The 16,996-nt window shown below is 52.7% G+C and overlaps 2 protein-coding genes across 2 annotated transcripts; one reads left to right on the forward strand and one right to left on the reverse strand.

The window, feature by feature from the left end:
- Positions 1-1,174: 1,174 nt before the first annotated feature.
- LOC119104342 (succinate--CoA ligase [ADP/GDP-forming] subunit alpha, mitochondrial) lies at positions 1,175-2,525 on the forward strand. The gene has a single exon (XM_037228041.1). It carries the CDS (start codon positions 1,335-1,337, stop codon positions 2,322-2,324), a length of 990 nt encoding a protein of 329 aa, XP_037083936.1. The 5' UTR covers positions 1,175-1,334; the 3' UTR covers positions 2,325-2,525.
- A 2,231-nt stretch (positions 2,526-4,756) lies between these two features.
- Positions 4,757-16,462, reverse strand: LOC119107679 (uncharacterized). Its single transcript, XM_037231208.1, has 8 exons — positions 16,433-16,462; positions 9,840-9,987; positions 9,429-9,541; positions 8,613-8,799; positions 8,104-8,190; positions 7,342-7,534; positions 5,676-5,820; positions 4,757-5,036 (listed from the first exon to the last, which is right to left on the reverse strand). The coding sequence occupies exons 1-8, from the start codon at positions 16,460-16,462 to the stop codon at positions 4,950-4,952; spliced, it is 990 nt and encodes a 329-aa protein (XP_037087103.1). The 3' UTR covers positions 4,757-4,949.
- Between the last annotated feature and the right edge of the window lie 534 nt (positions 16,463-16,996).

The following is a 16,996-nucleotide window of genomic DNA, read 5'->3' on the forward strand; positions in this document are numbered from 1 at the left end:
GTAAATGATGGGGGGGGGGGCACAACCAAAGGCACGACAACCTTCCCTCCCACCCCATTTTTTCTCACCGGATTTAGCCCACTTTTTGTTTGTTAAACGCAGTATATGTTTTTGATCTTTGTATGATTCATACTTTTTATTTTTTAGCAGCATAGAAGTAATGCAGGGAGCATGCCATGGAGCATGCTCCCTGGCAGTAATCCATGGAGCATGCCCCGGGCGCGCACGTCTCTTCTGACCGGCACGCGGAGGCGCCCTCAGAGGCCACCTTAGGACGCCGGTTGCGCTCTTCTATGGCGGTCTTGGGGGGTGGCACGCATTTTGGCTGTGGGCCGGGGACGGGGTTAGTCATGAAGGTCTTAAGTCATCCTCATATTCCTGAGCTTTTCACTTTAGCCTCACAAATTCTTGCGTGTCTTGTGGCGCTAGATATGTGAAGTTTCTTGCATCGTTTATCCGCTCAGCTGTTACGACTTGTATCTTGAGGTGAGAGCAACCATGACTTTGTATGAGAGTACGCAGACGCCACTACGCAGAAAGATCAAAGAAGACAGTCTTTGTGTTATGATCATCTTTTACCCACGTTTTTTTTAGTATTTCAGTCAAAAATATTATGGGGCCAAACCAACATTGGGGGGGGGGGGGGCGCAAATCAACGTTGGAGGGGGGGGGGGAGGCCAGGGCGCTCACAAAAGAATGCGAATCAACACCGGTGGATGAGCGATGTTTTTATACACCATTCAATAAATTTATGTGCCAGCGACAATATGAAATTGATGTTTTCGCGAGCATTTTGAACTGTACTGTCATCCAGAGCGCAACCCATGGCCACATCGCGCATACGCACTTGCCCGCGAACACTGCCGCGAGCGCTAGCTGCAACAGCTTTCGTGTGGGCCAGGTACGTCAGTGATACTATGTCCTGCCGTTGTTATGAAAAGAAATACTTTTAACGTACGCGAAACTAGCCACATCTGTAAAGGATTCAGGGGTTAATCTAGCTTCGTTCTCAAAAGCATGAAAAGCAAGTTTGCCATGCCTAGCTTTCCGTGAGGCTTGGCTTACACACAGTATGCTTGCTTATCACGTAGAATTTAGTGACGCTCACCGTCGTATCTCAGTCAGCTGATCATTTTCTCGCGTCAATTATGGCTCGCCTTTTACAACTATCTTCCACATCGTCCATCTTTACAGGCTGTGGTGTCAGCGCTCTCCCCTTTTCTACAGGGCTGCGACGGCAGTGTCTGTGGTGTGGCGGCAGATCCTGGTTTCTCCAGGGACATTTCACATAGGCCAGTGGTTTCTTTGAAGAGATCGCAGTGCAAACTCGTGCAATGACGGCGTGTCTTGGAAACCTGGGGAGGGTTGTGACCCGTCAGCTGGGCAATCCTACGGTTCGCCTCGTGTCTTACGATGCAACAAGACCTAACCTGAAGCTTACCGAAAAAACGAAGGTTATCTGCCAAGGTTTCACAGGCAAACAAGGTACCTTCCACAGTCGCCAGGCTATTGAGTATGGGACACTGGTTGTTGGTGGTGTGTCCCCTGGGAAAGGAGGAAACAAGCATCTTGGACTGCCTGTCTTTGATTCAGTTGCAGATGCCATGAAGGAGACAAAGGCAGATGCATCAGTCATATATGTTCCACCACCTTTTGCTGCTGCTGCCATCTTTGAGGCACTGGATGCTGAGGTGCCCTTGATTGTGTGCATCACTGAAGGGATTCCTCAGCAGGATATGGTGAAAGTGAAGCACAGGCTCACAAGGCAGGACAAGTCCCGGCTGATTGGCCCTAACTGCCCTGGCATCATTGCACCAAACCGTTGCAAGATTGGAATTATGCCGGGCCACATCCACCAGCAAGGAAGCATTGGCATTGTGTCACGCTCTGGCACATTGACCTATGAAGCTGTCCATCAAACAACTCTGGTGGGCTTGGGCCAGACCCTCTGTGTGGGCATTGGTGGGGACCCATTCAATGGAACCAACTTCATTGACTGCTTGGAAGTGTTCCTGAATGATCCAGATACCAAGGGTATTGTCATGATTGGTGAGATCGGAGGTCAAGCCGAGGAGAAGGCCGCTGAGTTCTTACAGGAGCACAACTCTGGCCCAGATGCCAAACCAGTGGTCTCCTTCATTGCTGGTCTGACTGCACCTCCTGGCAGAAGAATGGGCCATGCTGGAGCCATCATCTCTGGTGGGAAGGGAGGTGCTGAGGACAAGATCAAGGCCCTGCAGGGGGCTGGAGTGAAGGTAACCAAGAGTCCAGCCCAGATGGGCTCCACACTTCTGAATGAGATGAAGCACAGGGGTCTTGCCTGAGGAGAAGCTAAAGAGCAAGCCCCAACCAGCAGAGTCAAGCTGAATTCTGCTGCAACATGGATAGTTATACCTGCCTCTTAGATGGATGATCATGGGTGATGAGGTTGGTGGTGCAACCTGTTGATCATCTCAATTGCATGAATTATTGTCATGTCTGAGATGCTTGGGTGCTGGCTGAATAATGAAATGATGCTGGTATTATGTTTTTGTCCTGAATATGAATGTCAGTGTGAATGAAGCTCAACATGCATCTGGAATTGTATCATGCAGTTCATGGGAAGGAATAACAATTTGTTGTTAAGCAGGAGCATTGCTGTGAGGCATACACACCACATGTGAAGCCACCATCCATGGGCTTACCGCAGGTGCCATGTTCTCCATCACCTCTGTGAACCAGGGTGGCATTCCTTATTACCAAGTTCCCTATTATCAAGCCCTGTCCACAAGTTGCAGCCTACAACACCATAGGTAAGTGTGTCACAGCAGTTCTTTTGGCTTGGAGTCTAGTTGCTTGTGTATGATTTAGGTACTTGCAACATCATAGCTAGCAAGTGAGGTAGGTACTTTGCCAATGGGAGCGCAGCCATGGGCTGCGTGATCCATTGTGGCATGGCGTGACAGCGGTGACCTCGGTGAGCGAGGCGGCCGCACCAGGCGCCGGCCGCGCGGGTGAAGGGCAGATGGCGCCAGTGTCGGCCAGCGGTGAGGAGCAGGTGTCGGCGCCAGGCGAGGACAGAGTGTGGTGGGCTCACCAGTCACCGGTCCTCTTCCCATGTGTCTGTGAGCGTATGATGGCCTCGCACGGCTACGAAAGCGAACGAGGCCGCAATGCATGATGCGCAATCTGGTGATTTCTAAATGCCAGGGAGATTAATTTTCGTAGCTTGGGAGGACGTACCTTAATTTTCTGACGGGGCGTTCCAGTCCTTTGTAATGCAGGTTATAAGGCTTATGGATGTAAAAATAACGTACAATTTGATTTAGATAGCTTGCACATGTCCTGCTTTCATGGCAGGATGTTTCCGTCCTTGCCAATCCAGATAATAAAACATACGAATGTAAGATACCCCCTTCGTCATTGCAGCTTCGCGACGCTCTCTGCTCCTCAAAAGTGCCTTCTTACACAGCAACATGCGAGAAAACGAAGGGATCTAGGACCTTATACGCATTTACGGTCATATGGTTTGAAGCGAGCGAACGATGTTATACTTTCTTCGCTGCACGCATGAAAATTTTGGGAAAAGTTTGAAAAAATTAGGTATGGGGTATGCAAAATTAAATAGATATTGAATATGTATTAAAAGTATACTGTATTGATTCCAAACCGATATAACCACTGGCCTATTTTATAGTAAGCACTACGTTGGCACAAGCCAAATGAATGAATGTTCTTTAGTCCCCGATAGCCGGAGTGCCTGCCAAACTGGCGTGCCTCATACCGACCACTCGACGTCACTTTGCCACTTGACGACGTTACAATCGACGTCGCCCATCGAGGTCAGCTCCGATGTACCCCCTCGTCCCTCCACTTACGGGTTGCGCCAACGTGCCTGCTTGCGTAGCAACGCATTTTCTGGCCTGTGTTCGGCCTACTGATATCAATCCACAATGCAGCGAACTTGGTTACGGACGGTTCATGGCGCATTTCGGTGCCGTATCATTGAGTTGCGCTTTTTTCATCCAGCGCATCAGGGCTATTGACGCGTCGCAGGTGATAACGAATCTGCTTGACCACTCCACCCTCATCTTGCCTCCCATACAGATAACGGCCACGCGCGACGCAGGGGATACCAAGCCACTGGGGTAACAGCCAGCGATGTCATTGGTTGCGATGGACTCACGAGACCTGGGTGGGAGGCGTGGTAAATATTGCTGTTCGGCGATGATTTGGCCCGCTGGCGCTGGGCTCGTCTGTTCTCAGCCCCGTCTGTCACTGTCTTCAGTGTACTGGTTAGTGGACAGGTTTATTGACTCATCACGGAAACACTATCTTGGGTGGATAGTCCACCGGCTGGACCAGCAGATCAGTCAGCAGTACCACATACCTATCACATGATATACTAGCGGCCGAGGCTGGCCGTCCACCGACGAATCAAAGAGTGTGCACCGGCACTCCACGGGCAGAGAGTGACCACGGGACAGCTGGGCTCTCTGGCTCCGGGGCGTCGTCCGTAGCCACGATCACGTCACTCTGACGTCACAGCTGTGGATGAGATGGGGGTTCTCTCGCGGGATCGGTGGGCCCCGCTCCCAGGCGGTGTTCTGAGGTGTACCGATCCGCCGTTACGGAGGGTGTCGGTCCGCTGGTTGAGGGCCGCAGGTGCCCCGTTACAGAGGGTGTTGGTCCGCTGGTTGGGGCCCCGTAGGTCCGCCGTTCGGAGGGCGTTAGTGGGATGCGTAGAGAAATTCGGTCTGTTGTTCGGAGGGTGTCGGTCCGCCGTTTCGCGTCCGGTGGTCTTTTTTCAGAGGACGTTGGCCTGCTACTCAGAGACTGTTCGTGTGCTGTTCAGAGACTGTTCGTCTGCTGTCCAGAGGGTGTCAGTCTGCTGTCTAGAGGGTGTCGGTCGACCCCTCCGTGCTGCCCAGCTGGACGGGCCCGCTCGCGCCGGTGCAGGGTCTGCGGTGCTATGTTCCCAGGCGTGTTGACGGCGCGGTGACGGCAGGCGACTGGGCGATGTCGGACGAGCCCGGCTTGGCCGGGTCCATTGTACCCTGCCGACGGATGACGGAGGCTGGTCACTGTCGGCCACCGGCCTCGGCGCTCACACAACCCACCACGTCAGACACGGTCAGCTGCCGACCGGAGCTGCCGTGTGGGCACCACCGCCGCTGCACCTCTGAACCGCCGGCACGTGCCGACCGGAGCTTACGTGTGGGCACCACCGCCGTTGCACCTCTGAACAACCGGCACGTGCCGGACGCCTCAGCCAATAGACAAGCTAACCCGAATAGCTGGTGCATATGGCTGCACGCCAACGGTGGGCATGCGTGATCCGTGGCCATGAGTGTGTATGGGCGTTGATTTCTGTATAATGCTTGCACGTAGAACAACAGCATGCCTTACGCCTGAGAAAGGTCAGGTAATTGACTGGGCCAGCAACAGGGGGCCGAGCCATTACCCGTCGAGCAGAGCAAGGCGTGCACGGATCGGCCGCAGCCAAATTATTGCCGTAACAGGTCTCTACGAGGGATATCTAGACACTTGACAGAAGGCTTCATCGCACGAGACCACGGGTGAGCACACGCATTAGTATTTAACACGACTCGTGACGTTGGATTAAAGGTGGGCGCCCCATTGTCGACGGCGGTGCAGCCCGCACTGGCGGCCGTCGGAGCCGGGTGAGCCCCCACCTGCAGCTGTGTGAGAGCTGACTCTGTCTTGCGGACCAGCTCGGCGGCAGCCTGAACCGCCTGGTGCCAGCGGGCCAGCTCGGCCTGTCGAGCCTCCTCCTGCTGCTGCACCGACGACAGCCGTTCCATCCACTCTGGAGCCGCACTGGCGAGTGAGGGGCCGTCAGTTACGGACGACAGCCGCTCCAGCCACTCTGGAGCCGCACCGGCGAGTGAGGGGCCGTCAGTTACGGACGACAGCCGCTCCAGCCACTCTAGAGCCGCACTGGCGAGGGAGGGGCCGTCAGTTACGGACGAAAGCCACTCCAGCCACTCTGGAGCTGCACTGGTGAGGGAGGAGCCGTCAGTTACCGGCTGCAGCCGCTCCAGCCACTCCGGAGCCGCATTGGCGAGGAGGGGCCGTCAGTCATCGGCTACAGCCGCTCCAGCCATTCCGGAGCCGCACTGGCAGGGGAGGGGCTGTCAGTTACGGACGAAAGCCGCTCGAGCCACTCCGGAGCCGCACTGGCGGGGAGGGGCCGTCATTTACGGATGAAAGCCGCTCCAGCCACTCTGGAGCCGCACTGGTGAGGGAGGAGCCGTCGGTTACGGACGACAGCCGCTCCAGCCACTCTGGAGCCGCACTGGCGAGGAGGGGCCGTCAGTTACGGACGAAAGCCGCTCCAGCCACCCTGGAGCCGCACTGGCGAGGGAGGGGCCGTCAGTTATCGGCTACAGCCGCTCCAGCCACTCTGGAGCCGCACTGGTGAGGGAGGAGCCGTCAGTTACGGGCTACAGCCGCTCCAGCCACTCCGGAGCCACATTGGCGAGGAGGGGCCGTCAGTTACGGACGACAGCCGCTCCAGTCACTCTGGAGCCACACTGGCAAGGGAGGGGCCGTCAGTTATTGACCACAGGCGCTCCAGCCACTCTGGAGACGTGCTGGCGAGGGAGGGGCTATCAGTTACGGACGACAGCCGCTCCAGCCACTCTGGAGCCGCACTGGCAGGGGAAGGGCCGTCTGTTATCGACGACAGTCGCCCCAGCCACTCCGGAGCCGCATTGGCGAGGGAGGGACCGTCAGTTGTCGGCTACAGCCGCTCCAGCCACTCTGGAGCCGCACTGGCAGGGGAAGGGCCGTCAGTTATCGACGACAGCCGCTTGAGCCACTTCGGGGCCGCCCTACGAGCGTCGCGCTCAGATGCCGACGAAAGCCTCTATGAGGCCACTTCGGAGTGGCCGTGCAGGATCGGAGTAGGTGGGCTGGGGTACCGGTAGTGACGATTGCGGGGCGGTTCATGTAACTGCGTGTGCCACTGGTGCACACAGACCAACACAACAGCGTATACTGCTCTTTTAGCCTCGGTTATCACAGCCAAGTCAGTGTCCATGCGGCAGTTCGATTTACAAAAGACAGCGTTGCAGCTGCGGTGCTGTGCCCACATGAGCTTAACCAAGACGGACACTGACTACACGTGTCAACCGTCACATTGTCCCGTTGTCAGTGATGTCCTCAGAGAGCCGAGGACACGTCTGCCACCGAGCAGGCACCCCAACGGCCTCCGCCCTCAGAGAGCCGGCACCCCACCGAGCTCCACACTCAGAGAGTTGGCACCCCACCGAGCTCCACCCCCAGAGAGCCGGCACTCTCCCCCCCCCCCTCCCCCCAAGCTCGGCCCGTGCCTACTTGAACTCGGCGGCCAGCAGGCTGCTGTGCAGGAGCGCCTCGGTCTGGCGGCCCAGACGGGCCATGCGGACGTACAGATAGCCGTTGAGAGCGAGCAGCAGCAGGGTGAGGCCCAGCACTAGCGGCAGAAGACGACCGGAGCCGGCCGACGGCTGTTGGACCGCCGAGCCGCCACCTGCAGCACACGGAAGGACTGAGCGGAGGGGAAGGCTTCCTCCAACTGCGCAGTTTGGGACACCGACGCCCGGGTGGGGCTGCAGTGAGGGGATAATGGCTGGGGTTTGATATCCTCCCGACTGAGATCCCGAGTACCTTTCACTGGGATATCTCTCAGAATGAGAGATATCACGCGAGCAAACAGGGTCTGCTTTAAATGTCTTCGTTATCTAACGTAGTCCGGCGCTGGGCGCAATGCATTAGTAATCTGTTCGGTGTACTGCAGCTATTGTTCGCCTCCACGCCATGGGAAGGGAATGAGCTGCCGCGGTTCGCTTTCCCCCTTATTGTTTACTCGGGGCACCATCTGGCAGTCCGATAAACAGCACTATTCAGTATCAATGGCAATATATGCCCATATCAGCACAGGCGGTGCATGGGTCAGCGCGAGCCCCGCGCCACAGGAGAGGCCCAGTTTGCTGATGGCTCCCCGCCTGGCCGCCGCGGCCCGGGTCAGTCGCCCACCGGAGCTGGCGGCGTTGGCAGGGGCGCCGGCGGCCGCCTCGGAGCCGCCGCGGCCGCCGCGTCGCTTCTTCGGCCGCCGGCCGGTGCCGCTCGTCCACTCCAGCAGCGACTGCTTCAGCACGCTGTGGTGGTCATCCATGCCGTCGTTGGCCGTCTTCTCCAGGAAGGCTGTCGACGGCAGGTGCCAGACGTGGTCAGCTGATGCGGCAGGGCTGCACCGGAGGCCGGCCGGCTGTCGCTGATCCATCTTATCATTATCACTATCTTATTATTATCTTATCATTCTCTAATTATGTATGTTCTGTCCTTACACTGTGTGCTTATGCATTCTAATTATTGAAAGATAAGGAAAATGGTATGCATGCCCACTACGTTATTGACGTTATGCAAGTCATAAAGACAATGCTAAGAACCGTAAAAGTGACGAAAAAGATCAAAATCTGTTGAATATATCAACTATACAAGCATGCAGAGAAAAGGGAGGTTCAGTTCGTGTGGCATAGGCTTCGCCCATGACCTTTGGCGTGGGGCCGTCGGGGCGCCCTGCCGCCGGTCCAGTGTGACAGGCCGAAGCAGGGGCGGGGCAGCACCTTTGAAAACAGTGAACTTTCTGAACTTAGTCTTGGTCCAGGCGTCCAGCTGCGTCTTGTTGTTAGACACCTTGCGGATGCAGTAGTGTTTGGTGTTGTAGAACACGTCAGCCATGGGCACGCCTGCACTGCTGACCTCCGAGTTGACGACGTAGTGACTGCCGGGCCGGCTGATAGGCGACATCGTCTGGACGGCGGCACAGCGCGACGGGTCAGTCAGCTGCCGTAAACGGAGCAGCGTACCGCGACGGATCATCCACCCGATGTGGGCGGCAGCAGTGCGACGGGACGGGACGGCTGGTGTGAACGGCAGCACAGTGTAGCCAGCCAGTCTTGTGGCAGAGCGCATATCCACGGCAGTCATCAACAACAGCACTGGGACTGCAGACCGATGCAGACATCGTGGGGTTGTGCGCGCACGTGTGGAGTCGGCTACACCTTCCAAGCGCATCACACGCGCTGCTGATCCTTGACATCGCAATGCGTCACGGTTTACTTTACTGTCTCTTATTCCGCAGAGAAGATAACTTAGCTTGGAATGTTAAAGCCGTACGATTGGTCATCAACAATAGAAATAAACGGCAAAAGCTTGTGAAGTCAGAGAGAACAGCTTCAATTTTGGACAACGTATGTGATGCAACTTGATTCTGGGATCCTGGTGCCAGGTAGCTGGTAGATTAGATCGGATCAGATCGGATCAGGTCAGATCAGATCAGGTCAACCTGTCTGCCGATGGACAGCGCTGGACGCAGCGTGGTCACTCCCGGGCGCACGCCATGCTCCCGGTGTGTTGCGGACAATTCCAGCCGACCTGACCTGCTCCTCGGTGACGGTGGTCGTGGACGTCTTGCCCATGACGTCCAGCAGGAAGCGTATACAGCGCGTCTTGGCGCCGTCTTCGCCTTCCTCCCAGTCTGGGAACGCCACATCTGCCGGCCACGATCAGCCATGGCACACGAGCCTGCGCCAACGACGGCCCGCCGTGGGCGCAGGACAGTTCTGTCGCAAGTGGTAACCAGACACAGGGCCAAGCGACATCAGGCATGACCGGCGCCACCGCCACTGTCATCTAACCGCGGCCAGAGAGCACGCCTGGTCGCACGAGACTGTCCACGGCTCGTGGTTGGTTAACTGTGCAGACAGCAGTGCGCCTGTGACCCCAGTTGCAGGCCCACTCAGCTCAGCCGGGGCGACCTGCTGTCCTGACCTGCGCGGGCCACCACTCACCGTAATATTTGAGCTTGCGGTAGAAAGCCTGCACGAAGCCGCTGTTGGTAAACATGAGCGTGAACAGCTGGATCGACGTGCAGCGGCACCTCCAGCGAGATGGCGTGGCGTCCGTTGTGCTCCTGGCCATCACACACCTGGCCGGCCGCTGTGGGTAGTGCAAGGTCACGGGTCAGACGGCGTCAGACAGATGTCTAGCTGTCGGTCACACAGCTGACCGGCCGCTGCGGGCAGTGCAAGATCATGGATCAGATGGCGTCAGACAGACGTTTGGCTCTCGATCATACACCCGACCGACAGCTGCCGGCGGTGCCAGGTCACGGGTCAGTCAGCGTCAGACAGACGTCAAGAGAGTCGTCTGGGCCGAACATGTGACGGCGTGTGACTCACGACAGAAGAATAGGTTACCGCATGAAAATAATAAGCATGAAACAGTTTCATGTAAGGAAACTACGTTTGCGTACTTTTTAACGTGGGCCCTGACAGGCATGTGAGGACGGATACGGCCTGGGCAGTGATGGGCCAAATATGTCACCGCTGTTTTCTCAGCTCCCAGTAATGCTACAGGTACGGAGTTTTCAGAGAACAATGTCGGATATGATATATTCAATGACGGATCATGGCAGTCATAGCCAATGGTTTAGCGTCGACTAAGGTCACCAGTCGAAAGATATGTTGGCTAGTGATCACAATAGAAAAGTCTGACCTCGAAGACAGCGACAAGTGTCCGTGGTCAAATGATCGACAAGCAATCAAGGGACCCCTAAAATATGAACAATCGGGGAGCTAGCAAAGCCAAAGTGGCGAGGTAGATTGGCCAGTATCTGAACTCACTTGTGCCAAATTTTGCGATCGCTAGGCTATGATCTTCGGGTTAAATAAGATCAAAGTCAAACTCCAAATCAGGGTCGGGGGTGTGTCCAGACCTGATGCAACCGCCTTTACCGTTCTATGCAAAAGGTAACTGGTGCTCTTTTGAGGTCAGTGACCTTATTTGACTTTTATAAGCTCATGGTTACCAAAAACCTACCAGATATAAACAAAAATGAATTGAGCTAACATGAAGGATTCCGCTACACGGAATGTTACTAAGTCAACGGTTTGGTTGGGGCCATTTGAGGCCAGTGATCTTTTTTGACCTTTCAAATAGTCCAAATGAGATGTATGTTGACGGTCCTGTCATCAATAAACCCAAAATAAGCATATAATATTACTCTACAGAGCACGTTCTCCAGTGGAAAGCAAGTTGCTTTTGACCTTGGTTTGACCTTCAAGCCTGACCCAAGGTGAATGGAATTAGTCTTTATTCTAAATATGATCGGTTAGTTGTCTAGGAATCTGTCTCAGATATGTATGTCTTCGTATAATATTCCGTTGTCGTATCAGGTTGAACGATCTCCTAGGGAGCGCCTTCACGGACAGCCATGGGCTGACTTACCCGCCATAGTTCGGTGATCTTACAAGGTACGTCTGAAATGTTGGCTGACTTTATCTTACTCTTTATCTCTTCTTGGCACCTGGCTTTATCTTACCTTCTGTTTTTCTATTGCTAACACTTACGTAAAGCTTGGCAGTGACCACGCCCCGCGTAGGTCGGAAATTATTTAGGATAAATGTTCCAGGGGTCAACTGGATCTACAACCGAACGTGTGTTTAAGAGAATGTTCCATATTTGAAAACATTGAAGGAAGCGTCAGATGTGGTGAATTAAGCTCACTTATAACTATTGATATATTTGTTAAGTGGAAAAGGCTGCTCTAGACAACACAATTTCTCTGTAAAATAAATATGCTCTTCAATACGTCACTGTTCGATTACGTCATCATATCATGCACTAATTCATTGAGAGCCAATTGACGGCCATTATATTTGGAAATTGTACTCACGAGAGCCAGGCATGAACGACTCAACAATTATATTTTTCTTGGATGGTTTCTTTCTATCTTTTCGGCATTGGTCGCCGCATAATAGGTAATCATAGGTTGCATATAAAAAACAGTAATAAAAGTAGGCATCATAGGTCATAGGATGGCAGGATTTGCATGACGTTATTATGGTGTCATGGATGCCCGAGCAACCTTTAAATAGTCCCCCCCCCCCCGAAACGATCTGCACATCTTCGCGGTTATAAAGCTCAGAAACTAGATGGGGTTAGGTCTCAAGAATGGCAGGGCTGTTAACTGCACCGAGTGATCTTTAAGATAGCTATTTCAGTTCAAATCCCCATACAAACGTGGAACAGTCGCTTTTAAGCAGGACGCGAGCGCAGAAGTACTCAATCATGCCAAGAATAGTGAGATTAACTACGAAACGAGGTTCAAATATACCACAGGTCATGACAGGTTGAATATAAAGTTGAGAAAATCGTCAATGCTGGCTTGCGGAATCGCGCTTCTATTGGTTGGTAGCTGCTTGCTATTGGTTGCTATTTGCGTGCTAATCCCGAGCTCATAAAGTGCTCAAACAAGGTCGAGCTATGAATTTATTTTATCAGCCTACTCTTGATGCGCGACGGTTCTACCTGGCGCAGGCTCACGCCACCGACAACAAAATTAACAGGTTTTTTGTGCTCCAAGGCCGGCACGCTGCCATGCTGCGGCAATGTGTAGGAGTCGTTCTGGGCCGGAGCGAAAGATAACCTGGCACATGGAGAGGATCGGGTACAATTGCACAGCATGCGCCCGGCACCCGGAGCCTGGTGTGACGATACACTCAGCACGCATAGTGTTGCTCGTGGGCACGCACTCGGCAGATCGACAACAATCATCTGCTGAACACGGAGTTTTCCCAATGTCTCGAATGCGTCCTGAAATCACAGCCGGGCGCCATGTTGGCGGTGCTGTGACTGAGCTGCATTCCCTGTCCATCCCGCGGCCGTCTGCAAGCGGCGGAGCTGGCCCCCGGTGAGTAGGTGATGGGTACGTGGTGTGTGTTCAAGGTCAAGCTAAACAAGGGGCTCGTTCGTCGACAAACCCTTTTCTAAGAGCGATATTGCAGATGTTCTCCGCGTGTGTGCACAGCATGTGTCTGAATGCAATGGTAGCTTCGCGGCGCTGCGAGGCCTCATTCGTTGCTAGAAGCGACCGGCGGACAGTGAAAGGGTGAACTAACTTCGCCAAGTTCTTGTTTTGGTGTTTGATGTTTTTGATGATGTCCAGAGTTGGCTCTTTGTGCCCGGGCTGGTTTTGCTTTGTTCAACATCTTATTTCTGTAGAGTAGAGAAATAACACAACCTTTGGCCTGTACGTATCAGTCTCAACGATACTTGAGCAGAGTAGGTTGGTGGGGATACCCAAGCCCATCCCCTCCACCCGCAAGTGCGGAAACACGTATCCGGGTGGGAGATCAATTTCACTGCAGGTTTTACAAAATAATTTTGGAACTACGCGGCGAAGCCACGCTAGGCATTGCATCGCTGTAGGCAATCGAAGAGCAATTTTTGGGTACGAGATCGATGCACCCTGTAAAGTTGCTGACCAACGACAAGTCAAATCAGGTTGTGTCTGTCAGGGAAGGCATCTTCTGGGAAATAGTGCAATCTGATGCGATAACGGTGCGCTAGATAAAGCTATGCATCTCTGAGATAGTTTATTAGGGCATAAGTCAACTCAACTCAGAAGTACAAAAATGCCCATTGACCTATGGTCAGGTATAAAGGTCAAAACCGAATCAAAACAACCTGCCTTTTACTGGATATTTTTCTTTAAGAGGTAGATTCTGACACGGATTCTAAATTTCTGGATGACAGGAACCGCAACAAACATCTTCCGTGGACTTCTCAAAGATCAGTGTTGATCCCTGACCTCAAATATACCGGATCAATAGTTGCTTTTAGAATCGTACTGCCTGACGTAATTCTAAACGCTTAATTGAAATTCAAACATCAAAGCGATCTCGTAAGTTTTTGGTCATCATGACCTTCTTAAGGTCAAAAAGTTACATACCTCAAACTAGCTCCACACTCCGGCCTTCTACTTAGAACGGATGCCTAGGTTCAAGGCGGTCGTGTGGGGAGGCCTGGCTTGAAAACAGTAAATGTACGATACATACACGAACAGAAACCGTAAAGACACACACATACACATTACACACGGTCAGACATACACCTTATCCACACAGACATGACGGTATTCAAAAGAGCATGATTTGTCGCGTGATGTGCGATACCTGTTCAATTGAAATCGTTTGCATGCATAATTGGTGCGCGATGTGTGATGCCTGTTTACTTCAGCTCGCTTGCATGTTTGGATGAAGCGTGATGTGTGACGCCTATTTGCTTGAATTCATTCGCATGTACACGTATGTCCGGGCATTCCAATTCTTAGATAGGCACTGTATCCTGGTAATGGCTGGCAATCGCTCTTTGCTTAATCCCCTGAATGTTGGTGTCCTGTAAAAACCGTGGGTTGCTCTTTAAAAAAAACCTGAAAAATCGAGTAGGATCATCGGCAGGCAATTTCGAATTCACTTCCGCTATTGTTTCGAGAAAGGCATGTTGCCGAGATATCAACCTAACTATACCTCTATTTTCTTGTTTTTTTCCTAAGGAATAAGGCTAATACTACTGTCTTATCTATGAAATAAGCTCACTTATAACTATTGGTACATCTTTAAGTAGAAAGGATTACTTGAGGCGACACAATGTCTCTGTTCAGCAGATATGCTCTTCAAAACACCATTGTTCGAAAAGGTTATCGTGCTTTGCACATCTTTAATCGAGAGCCAATTGGCGCTTCGTTGCATCTGGAAATCGTGTTTGCGAAGCCTGATATGAACGAATCAACCATCATATTTTTGTCAGACTTCATCGTCGCGTGGCTTATGGGATGACAGGATTTAAATAGCGTTATTATGACGTCATGAATGCCGAGGTGACCTTGAATACTCTCCCCAAAATACTCTCCCCAGTTTCTGCGGGCGTGTAGCTAAAAAACTAGATGGGCTTGGGTCTTAAGGATGGCAGGACTGTGAAAAAACCTTGACCATTCAATGCCACTTGATCGATAATCTATCCACTCGAGAACATGGTGACCTTGGGTCAGATAAAAAGTCACCAAATGCAGCCAAAAAATCCGCAAAAATAGGGTTGCAGATGACGTCATGCTGTGGGCCCATGGCATCGCTCACCACGAAACCTTCACCGATTGATGCGCCATGGCCGATATCCTACCCTTTCCAAAACATGGTGACCTTGAGCCAGTTGAAACGTCAACGTCAACGGCCAAAACCATCAAAATTGCCTGCAGGAAGCCCCATCCTCCGAGGCTATGGCACCGATTGACAAGAAGCCTGTACCATTCGGAGGATGGGATATTTACTATGGCGTATCGATTGGTGAAGTCTCCATGATAATCGGTGCCATAGGCTCGGAGCATGGGGCTGTCTGCAGCTAATTTCGATGGTTTTGGCCGGTCTTTTTTGTTGACCTTTAATCTGACTTCAAGTTTACCATGCTCTGGGAAGAATAAGATATCGATAATGGCGCAGTCAATTGGTGGATATTTCGTGGTGATCGGTGCCACAGGCATGGAGCATGGTGCTACCTGCAACTCTACTTTTGTTTTTTGTAAATTTTTGGTGGCCTTTGACCTGACCCAAGGTCATCATGCTCTGAACAGGATAGGTTATCGGGCAAGCGGCATCGAATGGTAAAGGTTTCATGTCAGTCGGCGCTATGGGCTCGGAGCATGGAGCTGTCAACAGGTGCGGTCGGCCGCTGTAGTCCATTTCACAGTTTTCATTTGCTGTGCTTTTTCAACGGATGTGGTATGTAATATTTGCTATGCACTATTGGTCGAAATATGTGTGCAGCAGATGCTATGAAAGCTTGGAAAACTCCACTTAGGAAAAGATGCGTACCAGAATGAGGCTAATATCCCGCAAATTCAACGAGCATCATGCTATGGCTTTAAGTTCTCCCCATGTTCAGCTTCACCGTTCACCGTTTAGCATAGTGCCTGTTTTCGGAGCGCACGGTGGTTTTAATAAACAGACGTGTCACGTGGCGTAAAGTGACGGTGTCGTTTCAGACTTCAACGAATGCGGTTCGCGGTAAATGGATTACCTCGTTCACTGTGCCAATCGCAAACGTTCACTTGTGCTGACGTCATTCTTACCAGATGAGGTGCTCCTTTTAAGCCTCAGGGTTCGCATCGCGCGAGTTAAACAGCTCAAGTGTAGTTCCTTTAGTACGTAACAGCTGTCAATATCGTATCAGGTGGTTTCGTCCGTTTTGTCAATGAATTAGAATGTCAGTGCTATGCTGGAACTGAACAATTATCAATTGTTTCTAGTGGTGGTATTCGTCGTGATTTTGTCTTTGAAAACTTGTGAAATGCTTCTAAATGCCAAGCAAAACAGAGGGACCGAAGCGTATCCACTATGGCAGCGTCAGCTGTCACAGGATAGAGCTACATTCTCTGTAGCTACATTCTCTGCAGCCATAGAGGTACATTCTCAAAGAACAAAAAGAGATGTAGTGCTGTGCCAAAGCATTGTCAGCGTACTTAGGGCAAACAAAGGATGAATAATTTGGGCTGGAGCCGCCTGTCCGGGGTGGCGCCAGTACAGGGAGCGCGCCGGCGCTGACCCACCTGGCCGGTCGTCACTGCTGTCGACTCCATCGTCGGCCGAGTCGTGCGTCTGGCCGGCGCCGGTGCCGTCGGACGACGCGTCCGGGGCGTCGCTGCCGGTGGCCGGCTCCTCGTCCGCCGCGCCGCCAGATCCAAAGAACGCCTGTCGGCAGCACGTGACGGACCGATGCAGTGCCGCCCGGCCGTGGTGCAGCCGGGGCACGTCGGTGAATACGGTACGGCGGCTGGGGCCGCCCGTGCTGGGACGGATTAGTACGAGCATGTCGAGCTTTCCAACTCCTCGTCGGGTCAACGCTTGTTTGACATTGAGCGTCCATGCCGAAGGCCTGCTCGGTCGGAGATCGGTCTAAGATCGGTCACTGGAGATCGCTTGAGATCGGTCGAAGACCGGCGGATCCGTATTCAGAGTGGCCTGATTGTTATCGAGAGGCATGAATGGAGCCTAAATGGTGGTAATCGTATGAATATGCATGCATAAAGCCCCCAAACAAAGGCTTGCCTCGCCTGCATGGGATCCACAGCATTCCATGCTTACCGGTTTACACATGATCTTATTATTGACTC

Source organism: Pollicipes pollicipes, unplaced genomic scaffold (genome assembly GCF_011947565.3).
Source record: "Pollicipes pollicipes isolate AB1234 unplaced genomic scaffold, Ppol_2.1 Scaffold_2555;HRSCAF=2994_pilon_pilon_pilon, whole genome shotgun sequence".
NCBI classification, from domain to species: domain Eukaryota; kingdom Metazoa; phylum Arthropoda; class Thecostraca; order Pollicipedomorpha; family Pollicipedidae; genus Pollicipes; species Pollicipes pollicipes.

What these genes read in the sequence shown, in the direction of transcription:
- LOC119104342 (XM_037228041.1), top strand. Translation starts at nt 1,335, where the DNA reads ATGACGGCGTGTCTTGGAAACCTGGGGAGGGTTGTGACCCGTCAGCTG.
- LOC119107679 (XM_037231208.1), bottom strand. Translation starts at nt 16,462, where the DNA reads ATGGAGTCGACAGCAGTGACGACCGGCCAG. An exon ending in CCGCAAGCTCAAATATTACG is followed by an intron (nt 9,542 to 9,839) that starts GTGAGTGGTGGC and finishes CGTGGCCGGCAG; the next exon opens with ATGTGGCGTTCCCAGACTGG. An exon ending in CAGCTCTCACACAGCTGCAG is followed by an intron (nt 5,037 to 5,675) that starts GTGGGGGCTCAC and finishes ATCCGTCGGCAG; the next exon opens with GGTACAATGGACCCGGCCAA.